Source organism: Cydia amplana, chromosome 7 (assembly GCF_948474715.1).
Source record: "Cydia amplana chromosome 7, ilCydAmpl1.1, whole genome shotgun sequence".
Lineage (NCBI taxonomy): Eukaryota > Metazoa > Arthropoda > Insecta > Lepidoptera > Tortricidae > Cydia > Cydia amplana.
Window position 1 is genome coordinate 10,753,077 of NC_086075.1, and position 16,046 is coordinate 10,769,122.

At 36.5% G+C, this 16,046-nt stretch overlaps 3 protein-coding genes across 5 annotated transcripts in view; 1 reads left to right on the plus strand and 2 right to left on the minus strand.

Annotated features, from left to right (window-relative positions):
- The window catches only part of LOC134649547 (CD2-associated protein), a 38,517-nt gene extending 34,330 nt beyond the window's left edge, over nucleotides 1–4,187 (plus strand). The window contains exons 14-16 of one of the 2 annotated variants that reach the window (XM_063504317.1): nucleotides 179–289; nucleotides 3,106–3,317; nucleotides 4,009–4,187. In XM_063504317.1, the coding sequence (XP_063360387.1) occupies nucleotides 179–289; nucleotides 3,106–3,317; nucleotides 4,009–4,161 (476 nt within the window). In that variant the 3' untranslated portion in view covers nucleotides 4,162–4,187. The remainder of the gene's footprint in view (nucleotides 1–178; nucleotides 290–3,105; nucleotides 3,318–4,008) is intronic. The other variant, XM_063504316.1, reaches the window with a different exon arrangement.
- Nucleotides 1–16,046, minus strand: part of LOC134649588 (major facilitator superfamily domain-containing protein 9-like) — a 336,592-nt gene that overhangs the window by 42,761 nt on the left and 277,785 nt on the right. The gene's annotated exons all lie outside the window — the stretch shown is intronic.
- Nucleotides 14,746–16,046, minus strand: part of LOC134649604 (leucine-rich melanocyte differentiation-associated protein-like) — a 39,197-nt gene continuing 37,896 nt past the window's right edge. For both annotated transcript variants that reach the window (XM_063504430.1, XM_063504429.1), the window contains exon 6: nucleotides 14,746–14,888. In XM_063504430.1, coding sequence (XP_063360500.1) covers nucleotides 14,809–14,888 — 80 coding nt within the window. In that variant the 3' untranslated portion in view covers nucleotides 14,746–14,808. The remainder of the gene's footprint in view (nucleotides 14,889–16,046) is intronic.

The following is a 16,046-nucleotide window of genomic DNA, read 5'->3' on the forward strand; positions in this document are numbered from 1 at the left end:
GATTTTGCAAGTCGACAACATGTCGAGTCCAACATATTTTTGTGTTTTTGTGTAATACGTGAACTTTTAAATGTCTTTATTGGAAATAGGTGTATGTTTTTTCTAATATATTTAATTATGTAAAATAGATATTGTGATGTGAGTGTCATTATGTTGTTATATCCTGTATACATTGCAGGGCGCACGCTGCTGGCCATGCTGGACGACATCAAGAAGCCCGCCGCGCCCGCGCCGCCCGCCGCCAGCGCCCGCAGCAGCCACGACGACAAGAGCGCTAAAATCGATATTCGTACGTATACATACGACTTATTTACTTTCTGCGCTTAGGGATCATCATTAATTACGTCACACCAATTTCTAGGTTTTTTTACTCCTCCCCCCTCCTTGTCACACTTGGTCACATTTTGCAAACCCCTCTCCCCCTGGTGTGACGTCACATTTTAGGCAATTTTGTTTTCAAATCGACAATACTAACTCGGCATTATTTTTTTAATGAAAAAATATTTTTGATATATAAATATTAGTAACATCACAATGTTTGTGACTTTCCCCTCCCCCATGTCACATTTTCTTGACCCCCTCCCTCCCCCTAAACGTGTGACGTAATTAATGGATGACCTCTTGCTGTGCCGTAATGGGGCGCGGACCGACTGATATGAGGCTAGCTTTTACCCGCCGAAAAATACGATGCGACCTATATAATATTTTCGTCGTTTGACGGCGGTAGGTTGACGCGTTTCGATTGTTATTTTATCTACCGATAAGAAACCATACCGGTAAGAGAACCATAGAACGCACATAAAAGGTTCAATGTAGTGTACGAGTAGACACGATAAGGTCCGAATCTGGCGAACGTCCTCGTTTGTGAAAAATTCGGGCGCGCATTACGTAGTACGATATTTAGCGCCTAAGCAGAAGGGCTACCGCGAAGACCGAAATTCGCAAATTGCGGGGATCTTTCTCTTTCACTCCAATGAAGGCGTAATAAGAGCAATTTGCGAACTTCGATTTTCGCGGTTATATACTTCGTTTTTTTAGCATTAGAAATTTGGTAAACAATCTTGATGTGTCTTTTAATTGAAAAACACATTTTAAAAATAAGTTACGGTAAATATGTAACAATTATGAATATACTACGATCTTTTATAGTCTTCTGCTTTCATAAGTAATAGTTATTGATTTTTAAAAAGTGTTTTTCAATTAAAAGACATGTCAAAATCGCTTACCTTCTTTCAAGTTCTTTCTAATGCTAAAAAAAACGAACTATAGCCTAGTGCGCGAGCGACCTGCGAGTGGAACGTCAGTAGCGCGTTTACCAGCCCTGGACGTATCGACGGTAAAAATGTTAAATGTTGTATTAGTAGTTTATGTGACTGCTACATAATGAGAGGCATTAAAATACGAGTGTGGGTTTAAGAAACGAACGTTAGTGAGTTTCTTAAAAGGATCACACGAGTATTTTAATGCCTAATTATGTACAGTTACATACACTACTTTATCTAAACACATACTTAAAAGTAACTAAAAGATAAACTGTACGTCAAATGCCGGTGAATGAAAACTTTTTTCACGCATGTCACACATCCGTAGTTTTTTTTAATTCCTAGACAAAAGAATGAAGTCCCTATTCTCATGTCACTCGAGATCAAATATCGTGCGGTTTATATTAAAACAAACATACTAAATTGACGTTTCGTATCGATAACTGTTTTAATATCTATGGATACTAGAATAGAGACCCACTTGAGTTTTGACTGCTGTTCCAAATTTAAACTCATAACCTTACAAAAATCTATAACGTTACCTATGTACTCGTACATTAAAGTACAAATTTTCCTACTACCACAGATAAGAAAGTTCTCATAGTAAAATTGGCCCTCCAGTACCATCGGTCCACTTTCCCAATCTGTCTACTTTACCAAAGGGTCTATTTTCGCGATCTGTGTACTTTACCGAACGGTCCACTTTCGCGATGTGTCCACTTTACCATCGGTCCACTTTCCCGGTCTGTCTACTTTGCCAAACGGTCCACTTTCCCGATTTGTCTACTTGAGCACGTTGTCTACTTTCGCCATTGGTTCACTCGTTTCGTAGCATAGTACCAACTTCGCGAACTTTCATTTGGCGATTCGCGAAATGTATTTTTTATACACGCAAACCACCAGTTTCTCTGAATACTAAAAACGCTTAGTGCCAGCATAATGCCAAGTCAATATGTGTCAACCTCAGAGGACCGACATATCAGTATTGTAACAGGTGCGAGTGAGACACCGTCATTGTTCTGACAGTATTTAATCAAATATAACTGATTGCGTTGCAGCAAATTACCGTTTTGTGACTACAACGAACAAAATGTCTGGGATCATTCCAGTAAACAATATCCCATGAAAAACATTTCATATAAAATGTTGCCAAGACGAAGCCACAAGGCTCGGACTGTCAAAAAGTTATCAGATATCTTGTAGAGCCAAGCTTCTAACTCTGCAAGCCCTCACATGACAAACTCTACATCTTAGTCAACATATGTGGCTTGGCCGTTTCGCTACCGTCACATGGGCGTGATGGGCGGAAGGTGAAATCTATTCATAATTTTTTATTATACAATTGTTTTTGTACTAACAAAACGGCCAAGCCACGTATTTTGACTAAGGTGTAGAGTTTGTGATGTTAGGGCTTGTAGAGTTAGAAGCTTGGCTCTACAAGATATCTGATAACTTTTTGACAGTCCGAGCCTTGTGGTTTCGTCTTGGCAACATTTTACATGAAATGTTTTTCATGGGATCGGAAAAGCGGACCATTTGGTCAAGTAGACCAATGAAGAAAGTGGACCGATCGGCAATTAGACGGATCGGGAAAGTGGACCGATAGGTAATTAGACGGATTGAGAAAAGCAATTAGGCAGATCGGGAAAGTAGACCGTTTGGTAAAGTAGACAGATTGGGAAAATGGACCGATGGTACTGGAGGGAAAATTGGTTGTAATAAAGCTTGTCATTTCCTACGGTTTCTGAACGCATTATAGAGCACTAATGACATGTGTGTAGATAAACATGTTTATTTTACGTGATAATAATTAATCAATAACTGATTGTTCATCGCCCAACAGAGAAAACCACCGTAACATCGGAGAGGAATGAAGTGAGCAGCTCCAAGTCGGGCGTGTTGGAGAGGAGCACCGTCGAGCGGCTGGAGAAGTCGGAGGAGAAGACGGAGAGGAATGAGAAGCCGGCCGTGCTGGAGATGGCGACCACGCTGGAGAGGCGGCAGCGGGAGCGGAGCGACTCGGTCGAGGCGCTTGTCGCGCAACTTAATAATAGGGTATGAGCTTTTATTATTTACTAGCGACCCGCCCCGGCTTCGCACGGGTTAACAACTTATACATAAACCTTCCTCTTGAATCGCTCTATCTATTAAAAAATACCGCATCAAAATCCGTTGCGTAGTTTTAAAGATCTAAGCATACATAGGGACAGCAGACAGCGGGAAGCGACTGTTTTATACTATGTAGTGATTTAGTTTTACCTGTCCCCTTGTCTCTGTGTCGGTCTGTAATCGGTTTCGGGAATAGCCTAAAATTTGCATACATACATAATTCGGGTGACTTATGCAATATTATGGTAATATCGAGCTGAGCTGATGATGGAGACAGGAGGTGGCCATAGGAACTCTGTGATAAAACAACGTGCCGCAACTTATGTAATTGTGTTTGGGGTTTTTAGAATTGTCTCGATGAGTATTAGTTGCCTTTGGAAAGAAAAGTACAGTCAAAGCTTGTACGATAATGAAATAGAAAAAACTTATTTTTACGATGAATGCATTTTCTTCTCAAACATACAATCATCACGTTGTCCGTAGCATAACCCGACAAAGTGAGCTTGAAACGATTATTCCTTATATTGTGGGTTTGCCCTAAGATACACCTATATGTTTCATCTTTTATTAGTATTTTTATTAATTACGCACATGTCCGAGGCATCACATTTCATATTTGTTATTTCTCTCACCACAGATATCAAATCTGGAGAAGCTACTAGAAGTACAAAACGCAAAGTTCAACGCAGCCATCGAAGAGCTGACGGGCAAGCTCGCAGCCGAAACGGAGAGGCGCGTCGCTTTGCAAGCCGAGTTGCACAAGCTCGCGCACTGCGTCACGCAGGTGTAGCCTTTACTGCAGCCAGTGGGGACAGCTGCCCGGGCGAGTGAGTGCTCTAATCAGACTCTTTTTAGTACGATTCACATATAAACATGTACAATTTTGAATGATTCACGGTTTCACTAGACTTATATCGACCGGGATATGAACCGTGATTACCTTTTATATTGTTTTCGGGCTCCCGATATTTCGACGCAGTTACATGCATCTTGTTCACTGTAAAGCTTTGGATTCCTCCGAAAACGGTGCCGTCATATTACGGCCGCTATATAGCGTTGACTGACGTCACTAGAACGTTGTCTATGTAAACAAGATGGCGCGGTTTCCTAGACGGCGTTACGTTACGTTGATTGTCAACGTAACGTAAGATGACGGCCGTCATGACGGTGTCGATAGTTTCGTGAACGTTTTATTAGATAGCGGTGACGCCATTTTGAATTAAATGACACGAGATTTGAATAAATGATTCCGTACTACGATTATTTTCCTCTTCTGATGATATTTCATCCTCCAAGTAAATTATAGATGATCAAGCAAATCTTGTCAGTAGGAAAAGGCGCGAAATTCAAATTTTCTATGAGACGTTATCCCTTCGCGCCTACATTTTTCAAATTTGCCGCTTTGACCTTGGTAGATGACGGTGTGTTATGACGCCGTCTTGCGGCCGCTATATGACGGCACCGTTTTCGGAGGAATCCAAAGCTTAACAGAAGATAGCGGATGGGTGTCAAAGCTGTGTAGACCGCGCTCGGTCTACCCTCATTCGTGCGCGTCGGCTGCGTTCGCTTTCATGTAACTGCGTCGAAATATCGGCAGCTCGGAAACAATACAAAAGGTAATCACGGTTCATATCACGGTAGATATAAGTCTATGTACAATTATGTCAGTTCACGATGTTTTTACTAATGTGAGCAATTAGTATGAAAAGACAAAGTAGGACGGACCTACAGATTCACAAGAGCTGGCACGAATGGAATGAATGAGTGAATGAAAATATCGATGTGTGTACTGTGTATCAAATTAATCAATAAAATAGTGGCTCTGGTATACCGATACAGATGTAGTACAAAAAGTTCGGAGGTTGACTGAAATAGCATGACAAATACGAAAGTTTCCGAGAAAATACTATGGGAAAAGATTTTTCACTACCTTTGACAGCCATACAATAAAATCCTTCATTCCATTCGTGCCAGCTATCGTGAATCAATCTAGTACGTAAGTGGCACTGTCTGTAACGCGCCGAATCTGAATGTGATATGGAAAACTTAACAATTTGAACAATGTTCAATTGTTAACACGAGTTTTAAGTATGTCCCGCCCAGACTTCGTGCGTTGTATGAAACTGCGTAAATAAGTGTTCTAGAGAGTGTTCAGCATACATCTTCTGTAGTTAGCGAAACCATTCGATCCTAGTAATGATCTAAGTAGGTATAGCCTATTTAATACTTTTTAGCGTGTTTCCTCGACACATAATTTAAATTGACATATGAGACTATCATATGAAAATAATTTGTCCAAATGATTACTTTGTGTATCGAAATTAAACCATATGAATACGGAATAAGGGTCAATAAAAGCCTAAACTAAGTACAATTTGGAATTGGTCCACATATATTATATTGCAGAGAATAGGTTGACAAAATACCTTGTCTTGTTCTTATTTTTCTTCTGTGGAAGTTTTTTATGAGTTGTTTAAGAAAGAAACGGAAACACGCCAAGTAATATTGAGTAGACTATAATCGCGTTTATTTAAATTCGCCTCTATTCTTCAAGGTTTCTTATGATATTTCTAATAATGTAATGGAAAGCTTTACTCGATTTTAGTGACGCGGTCGGATGTATGCATTGTAACTCTTATGTAATGAAATTTTATAATGTGATGCATGTTTACATTTATTATTATAGCGAAAGTGATTTTTTGTGAATGTACTTAGGTGTGCCATGGCTGAATGTAAGTAGAAATTGGAAACACCGATATTTTTTTTATAAATGACAAATCGTACCTTGTGTGTACACAATAAAATTGGTTCATGAGTGATCTAGTATATTTTTTATTAACTGAAAAATTTGAAGGAGTGTTTTTCATAGTCCTTAGCATGTAGAAGTGCTGCTCTAAATAAACAGTCAATAAAAAATATTAAATCTTACATGAAAAGATTTAATTATATATACCCATTTTGTCTTTTTGAAACTGATAACATTTTGTACGATTTGATCAACAAGTACTGCCTAAACAAATATGGTAATATATGTCGTAGATTAAGTAGAATGCGCTATGTATGATTACAAAATTTGTGCCATTTTTTGGATCACGCACAGACCCGCGGGGCGAGAGATGTATATTTACGTAATTTTGTGATGTTTGCCGTTCGTTATGTGATTCGCACATTCCAGTAAAACATTGAAATTATGTTTATACGTTAAAACAATAGGAGATATTGAACCAAAGTTTCATTTGAACTAGTATGTGTTCTAATAAATTACATTATGTATCAAGAGCCATATAGTTAATATATTTTTCTATATGTACAGAAATGATTTAAATGTTAACTTTTTGTATCGTATGATGTACCTTTTGTAAACATATCTAAATCATTTATTTGACATAATATTATTGTAAGAAAATTATTATTCATTATAGTATAGACATTATTGTGGTATGGATTGAAAGGATTGACTATGATGCCATTATTATACAGGTGAAGAATTGAAACGAGTCAGTACAGGCCACTTTACAACTGTAACGGATTGCTATTGTACATTTGCCATCAGATATATCGCAGCGGCCGAGGTGCTCACAAATATCTGAACACGCCTTTATTGTTAAGGCGATAGAGTACGCTTTCAGATATTTTTGAGCACCTTGGCCGCTCCGATATATCTGATGGCGACTGTACGAAATGAAAGTTAATTGGAGATGTTGCCTGCGTTTGGGTAATCGAGTCAAGCGGTTGAAATTCCGACACCCGGTCTCAGGTACGGCTGTTTTAACCTTTTAAACGCCACGCCTGTCATGCGCGGCGCGTCATCGTGACCCTTATCGGACTGCACGAAGGTTGATATTGGGCTATACCCGCGCGCGTCAGTTGACGTCTTTGGCGGTCAAAAGTTTTTTTTGTGCTTTAATTTAAAGAATTGATGCTATAACTTCTGAAAACTACTTCTATTAATTTCTAGTTACAGACTTCCCTATACCGAGTCGTTTCGATTTCTTACCCCAAGTTTTTATAAATGATTATGGGCGATATACACCAATTGCTAATAAATAGAACTGGCTAATTCCGTGCTTGAAAAGTGTTAAGCAAATTGGTCAGAAACCCTATATATGCTTATAGTGAACTATTGTAATTATGTTGTGACTGCTTGTCCGGTTGTGTTGTACCATCCAATGTGTTTTATAAATATTATAAAGAATTTGATCATAATAAATTATTTTAGTATATATCTATAGAACGCGATGCTGTTACGTTGAGTGATGAGCGAAGCAGTACGTAGTATTATAGTGGTAGCATTAGGTTACGATGTGATAGACGTTGCCTAACTTACATTACATTCTAAATTTGTTTAAATTGCTTTAATCATGCACAAAATAAAGGTCACACATAATATTAATAAAAGCTTGAATCGTTAAAAAAAATCCATCGAATTAGGGCTATGAATTTATGGTCTTATCTAAAAAATGTATTTTGATTTTCATTAGATCGGATATATATCATCTTTTTTATGATCGTACCTATTCCCATTGGTTTATGTTATTTCCAAATGGCCTGAAACAATGAGAAACAGCTTTTTCCAATGCGATAAAACCTTCAGTGTTTATACAGTCTGCGGCAGAAGTTGCCCAATGGTTTTAGCCAAGCGGGCAAGGTGTTCACAACTACCGTGACATGCTCGTTTCTCTTCTGCTGCTGACTGTACACGTAAGCTGTAGCTCTCGACTCTTAAATTAGAATGAGTATAGTACCTGTCTGAACCTCTATAATTAGTTCTGAGAGGCGAGTGCCCATACTGAACATCTTTTACTATGCTGCCAACCCCAAAATCGCTGCTTCACACAACTCGGCAAATCATATTATGTTGATGTTTTTTTATAAGACAGCTTATTTTTCTTTCGCAAAATCGGGGTTGGCGCCGTAGTAAAAGTTGTTCGGTATATGACCTACATATGTGTACAGTCAGCAGCAGAAGTTGCTAAGCGGGCGAGGTGTTCACAAATACCTTGACACGCTCTTATTCCCTTAACAATAAGTCGCGTCAAGATAATTTTGAACACCTCGTCCGCCTTGCAACTTCTGCTGCTGACTAAGTAGCACGTAGCACACGTTAGTCAGCAGCACGTAGGTATACACGGTAAATTATCGCATAATATGATTACGTTTGAAGGCCTTAGGATCTGTGATTAGGTACAATATAAATGCAATATTTTACGTTTTTACAATGTATACAATTAAAAGTCGTGGCCAGCCAGATTTAATTTATTTAGTCCTTAATTACTCGGAAATAATAAAGGGAGAAATTAAATATAGACAACATAATTAGATTGTCAAGCCAATAACTGCATTTAGTTTTTGATGTACATAATTATACTTTACAAACATATTAGTATATTATAATGTACATACATGAGTGAAGTAAATACTGAATTGTAAAATGGTTTATATGATAAACCGTAGTTAACATTGTATAATATAGCGAAATTTTTTGAAGTAAATTTTTTAGTACTTAATTTATTTTTACGTACCTACGCTGTACCCACTTAATGCATTCCTAAGGTTTTAACGGTTCGGAATATTCATTATAATGAATAAAATAAATATTTGAATAACTACACAGTGTATTAATTGCCTTATAGGTATAATTTAATCTAATACTTCGATATGAATTTTCATCAAGTCTACGACTTATCGCAGGTGGTTGGTAAAGAGGTATTGCGGTCATTAAATTCATATAATATACATATAATAAAATCATAAAATTCATAAATAACTAGTCATACGAGATACTGCATATCGGCACTACTTTGAAAATAACTTGTATCTTGTATTCTTGTAACAGAACAGTTCTGTCAAAGGAAAAAAATGTGGTATATAGGTATGTAGGTATGCAGGATTGCAGATACTTTTCGCGCGTTGTTTCATACACTACCTATTATTGATGTTGACTGTACCTAGTGTACCTATATCACTGACTTAATATAAAAGAAATAGACACACAAAGCAGAACAAAAACGTCAACAAATGTGGATCCCAATGACGTTTCGCACCATTTGCATTGATGATAAAAACGCTTACGTAAATTTTGAGTCAAGATAAATGTTTCGTACATAAAAGAGCTTAATGTCGTAAGCATTAAGTGTCAAATTTGCAAACAGAGGTACCAACACTGTTAAGAAATTTAGTCCGATGGCACTAAACGTAACGTATTTACGTCAAACAAAGTCAAACGAGAATAATGAACGAATGGAGTCACTTTGGTACACTTTATTAGGTATTACTGTACAGAAAAACCAATTGAAGTAATAAATAAAACAAATTTAATTTAATCGGGAGCTCAAATAAAATTAAATCGTGGTTCAAATTCAAACAAATTTAATTTTTAATAAGTATACGTCTTTAAATACCAAATTCCTTGAAATAAATTCAACTTATTAAATAAAATAACTGTGTATTTTAGATCTACATTTACTCATCGCACGGGTGCACGGGGACATTTATAGGTACTGATTGAATTTTTTTATAAAGTCCATACTTTATAAAAAAAATCCTGTGGTTGTCACTGTGTTCAGACAGGTTTAGCATTTACAGTTAGTCGATATAAGCCCTTATTGGTGGTGTATATGTCGGAAACAGGGAAATGGGCCGAACACACAAGTGCCGTTTTGCCTTGTTTAAAACTGCATCACCCCTATCTCTTGCTATAATTAAATAGCAGTCCACTTTGCACGTCGCATAGGTTTTCTTGGAAATCTTGAATTTAAACATAATATTATTCCTTATGAATTCCATATAAAAATATAAAAAAATATTGACCTCACATCGACTCATTAGATTTTTGTTCCTTGGATGTCTTCTTTGGTACTAACAAATTAATTTATTCAAAACCATAAAATTACCACCAGATTACATAAATTATGTAATGCTATCCCAAGAACTAACCGAAAGAAATACATTCCATCCTTTTTCCTTGTTTTATCATTGTTATTTTTACATATTTCGACGGCACATTTCGTAATTGTTGACAACTTCACATTTGAGCGTTTCAAACAAGACTAAACGAAAAAGTAATGCGTGATGTGTTTTAACATCACTTTTGTGGGGCCATTTTTTTGCGGCTGATTGGGTATCCAGTTCTTTATTCTATATCAATGACCTATATCTAAAAATTCACCCTGTAATTACCTTGAAATCTACGTCATGTATATGACACCGTAAGATTGTGAACTCGTTAGTTTATAATCTAACGTAGGTTAGGTTAGGTTAGATTATAATCTCCCTACCGTCAGTTTAGCGAGATTATAATATGACGAGTGTTTATAATTTTAGTGACATATACATAAGTAAAATATTATTTACAGTACATATGGTGCTACTTTCCCGAACTAGTGCAGGAAACGGCACTTTCCGTGCGTATGTCGAAAGTTTAAACTGCCCTATGTACTGTAAAATGTTGTACGATACACGTGCGAATAGGTAATTCGCCACTCGTGTCGATTTATAGCCACTCGTTTCGAATTTCCTCTTTTCCGCACTTGTATCGTAAATAACTATTTCAATATTTAAGAACATGATTCTCTACTTTATCCAGACTAGTAGTTGGCTTGGCTTTATGAATACTGTTTTTGATGCCGTACGTGAAATAGACGATGAAACCTGTAATGAAGAATCGATGATAAGATTTATAGGTAGGTAGGTACAGTCGGCAGCGATAAGTTGCTAAGCGGGCGAGGTGTTCAAAATTATCTTGACGCGACTTTATTGTTAAGAGAATAAGAGCGCGTCAAGGTAATTTTGAACAAATCGCCCGCTTAGCAACTTCTGCTGCTAACTATACATATTAGTTAGGTATAACAATAAGAAAAAAAAAAACTTTTAACCTACCGATTATCATCCAACCTCCAAATTGTGCCCAGGTGCCTTCAAACCACGAATTAAATTGAAGTTGATGAAGATACTCGTTGCTGGCAGGAAAGGTACTAATGGCACCTGACAGATGGGAAGTTTCATTGACCTTTCACCTACATCATACATCCTTATGTATGATGTAGGTACGAAGGTGCGTACCTACGTCATAATTCCCATCGCCCACCTGTAGGGTTTTCGTTGCGGGAATGATTTGAAAAAGGACAGCAGAGATGGAAACATAGGTTAGGTACGTCGAGTCTCGAAATATTATTATGCTAGATCCTATATTGTTGTGAGCCATAGAAAGAAAGACATTTTCTGACAAGGCGAGTCACAAAATGCTTGTATCCACTGAGGTATAGTGCTTTCCTAAAAAAACGAAGAAATATAATAAAAATATGTTATAATCAATATTCGGTGATTTTCCTGATTAGGTATGTTTTTATTAATCCAAAAAGCATTATTTTAAACTCTGTCTCACTAATTAAAGTTTTTGATTTCACGCTACCAACTGTCTTCAGTACCTAATTACAAAACAATGAGTCCAATTCCATTAATTATTTTATTATATTAATTAAGGCAACGGTATCCTACGAGTATAATATGAATTATCTTTACATCAAACATTTGTGAAGTGTCCTTAGTAAAAGAATTAACTCAAGAGTTTGATAATGATAATCCTTGTTTATTTTTTAAGTAAGTGCCTACAAAACTATGAATTGAATAATATGGCTCTGCTTTCTTGCTCTACCCATTATTTTCTGCTATCTGCTTTTAACTCGATAGGATCTTTCGTGACTGTCCAATATTGCAGGATTTTGTTGATCGCATGTTTTCAGATTTCCACTCACACTCACTGTCAGAATAATGGCATATTGGAATACATATTATGTATTTCGCCAGAGATTCAAATCGATTCAATACGAGTAAATATCCAGGTTGGGAAATTGTGCAAAAACAATGTTGCCTCTTTGAAGCTAACGAAAAATATTTTTTTCGAAAAAATTATAATAATTGAAAATACAAAACAAATACCTAGGTGTATAAAAGTTGCTGCCTCAAAATGCTGCTAATTATATATATATTGATGTTACCTATATGTTTGAGAAGTGTTACTTATATACCTACTTAATCTAAGGAACTCTGGCAGAAATAACAAAAAGACCCCGTTTAAACAAATAGGTACCTATTGTGGTTGAGCGTTTAGGCAATTGTTAGGCACACCAGTAGGGTAACAATGACCAGCGGGCTCAGCACGGTTCCATTTTTATCGATTATCACTATGCCCGTCACTTTCGCACTTACATACTTGTTAGAACGTGACAGGCATGGTGATAAACGATAAAAATGCTACCGTGCTACTAGGGCAGGATCAATATAACAATTAAAATTATTGCCCATGCTTCTCTGTTGATTATGTTATCGCCGAATTTCCTGATGAAACCCGCAGATAACAAGCTGACAACAACTGAAAATCAATTATATATTAAGCTATCAATTTACTTGTATTAATTAGTAATTATATATTAAGCTATCAATTTATTTACAAGGGGGGTCTAGTTGTTGTTTAGCTCCTCGTGCTAATTTCTAATTTGATACCCGAGAAAATTAAAGTTTTCAAAACTCATGTCACTCGTGGTTCGAAAAGTGTCAAGTGAAGGAGAAAAGTGAAAAATTTCAAGGCAATGAGGGTTAAATAAACTTTTCACCTCAGCAGCTCGAACAAGGGTACTTTGCTACTTAAAAACAGATTTTGCTCACTGAGTGTGACAAAATGATCAAAATGCGATTTTGCTCACTCAGTGAGCAAAATGCGATTTTGCTCACTGTTTTTAAGTAGCAAAGTACCCTTGTTCGAGCTGCTGAGGTGAAAACTTAATTGTTGGTAGGTATATCTTAAGAAAACATGAGTGAATAGGTAAGTGATGAAGTAGGAATACATTTTTCGGGTTCTCTAATATGTTCTCACTGCTGAGGTGAAAAGTTTTGTGAACTACACGAGATCAAAGTTACGGCTCCACAACTACGGCTCCCCCTAAAACGAACTATTACCAGAAAAGCAGGTTACCATCCGAAGACGCAGGTAAAAGCTAGTTAACTATACGCACGAGTTTTCATTATTTGCTTAGAAGTAAAGTTCCTGTTCACTCATAATTTAATTGTTGTGATAAGATTAGGTATTTTTTTTTATGTACCTATGCATGTCTTTCTTTTCTTGATGTATAAGTTGTGGCGTTAAATAAATGTATTTTCTTTCTTTCTTTCTAATGGTAGGTACCTATGTCATTTAATTAGCCATTTCAGTCTACACTTACCTAGGTACGTGTAATTCAAAGCGGTATTAAACTTCAGCCAGTACGCACCTGAGCAAGTCTAATTGAAATTAATTCCAGGCAATTTCTAATCACATAAAGGACATAGTCGTATTAATCATCGTCGCTAGAATGGGAGAAACCAAATATCTATGTAAACGATCTCAAGTTGAGTAATTAAGTCGTATTTCATATAGGTAGGGTTTGCAATCCGGATCCGGATCCGCGGATATTCCCATACATTTCGGATCCGTCGTGCAAACCCTACATATAGGTGTTATAATAATTTAAATTGTAACAGCATGGATCCTGAATAGGGTATAGCATGGTAGGCTTAATAACTGCATAAATACTTAAAATCTTATTTGACATATCTATGTCTACTTAAAAAAAAATAATGTACAGATTAAACGATCCAGCGAATTAAAAAATACAATTAGCGAATTGTTTAAACTAAAAACAACAATATTTAATGAATAGTTTGTTTATTGAAGTAAGTATTAAACATAAATTCATAGTATAATTGTGTACCTTACACGCCATCTTACATAAGTAAATTCTCCGACAATAACATACTTAATAAAAATAAACACCTATGTGGCAGCTTATGATCAGAAACTAAAAATTACGATGAGATCGTGACAGGTGCTCAAAATAATTCTATAAGAGGCCTTTTAAATACCCGTTGGACAGGAACAAAACTATTAGTATTCTCTTTCACCTAATTTCCTTTTGCCTAAGTTAGTTTTGTTTGATCTTTGAATAATAAACCCAATTTGACCATGCCGGATGTTTATTTTAGGACTAAGTAATTTTTTACTAATTTACTAGTACCTATACTACGGGTCTATATCGAGTCGCATAATAATTGATTGTCCTAACGTAATGTTACGCATAAAACTCATTTCGCATAATAGTTACCTATTGTGCTGAAACTTTAAACATTTCTGAAAAATTATAAAAGAAACCTAACCTAACCTACCCTGTTCTACACAACCTATTCAAAATATTTTCGAAAATACTTTCTGTTTCAGCTGGAGAAAAATTATGCGAAGTTTTATGCGTAACATTACATTAGGACAATCAATTATTATGCGACGCGATACGACCCCCTATACTACCTAGCATGCTCGCGCATCGTACTGCACACTTAATATAAATGTATGGCCCAAATCCCTAAAATCAATTTCACTTGCAACTCTAGTGATACGGTTGTGGTGACGTCACAAGTCGCTGTTCACGATAAATCTGTTGCCCTCTGAGTGCTTGCCGGTGTACTTGTAGTTGCATTTGCCGTAGGCCCCTGAAAAAGAAGACTGACGTGTCACTATCTCATTATTTTGAAACCTACTATAGTCAGTTCCTTATCGATCTTAAGGTGCCGTACGTTCAGCCCGCAGAGTTTTCGAAAAGACGTAGCGGTCTTTTAGATCATAATACGGTTGCCAAAAAATATGAATAGCAATCTTAAGAGGGTATCCATGTAGTCTATCATATTAAATATCCAATATCCATACTATTATGTACTATTAGGGTGAGGGCGTAGCTATGTTAAGTGTGATCACCAAGTACACATCTAATCTATAAATTTCAACAAAAAATAAGACTTGCGTACTTAAGTGTGTAGATACGCTCATATGAGTAATTGGTGGATATAAATTATATTTTATATGAATGGTAACACCAACCACGTTCAGTGGCGTCAAATCATTTTTCATCATATTTGCTCGTATATATTATTCCACACAAGCTCAAGGAGTAGGTAATAGAAAGTAATATCTTTCCATAAATAAATCATGTCACGTAGTCTCGGGAAGAGGCAGGTGTTTTATAATTTATTTAGTTTAAGCAGAGATATATACATTACGTAACCTCCAAAGCTTCCATACAACGCCGTGTGTTATCATACATAATTGTAGAAGACGATACATTGCTTGCTAAATTTAACCTTTGGTAAGTACAAATACTGTCATGTTACTGCTATTCATAACTTCTAAACGTATAATAATATTGATCTTGCCTGAACGCTGTCTAAAAATCTTAACTACAACAATGATAGATATGATAAGGGAACCATTTGGGGCACAACACAACGGACAACGGGCACAACATACTAAGGAATGGCTAACCACGAGTACAGACAATTAAGATTTAATTTAAAGGCAATCGGCCGCCCGTACTCCTAGCGAGGACCGATTGACCCTCATCTAATTCTAATTGGTTAAAAAAGGGGAAATAATGGAAAGATCTTTTTGTATCTTTTCCTTTGAAGCTAAAGGGTTCATTAGTAGCGTGAAGTGTCAATTTCAAATTATTCATTCCAATTTAGACGCTCCAACGTGTATGGTCACTAGGGTGGGTCACTTGTGTATGGAGAAAAAAAAGTATTAGTTATCCTTCGGGCACAGTTACAAAAAGTTGCGTAATAATGCCAATAAACAGTGTTTCAAATTATTCTGTA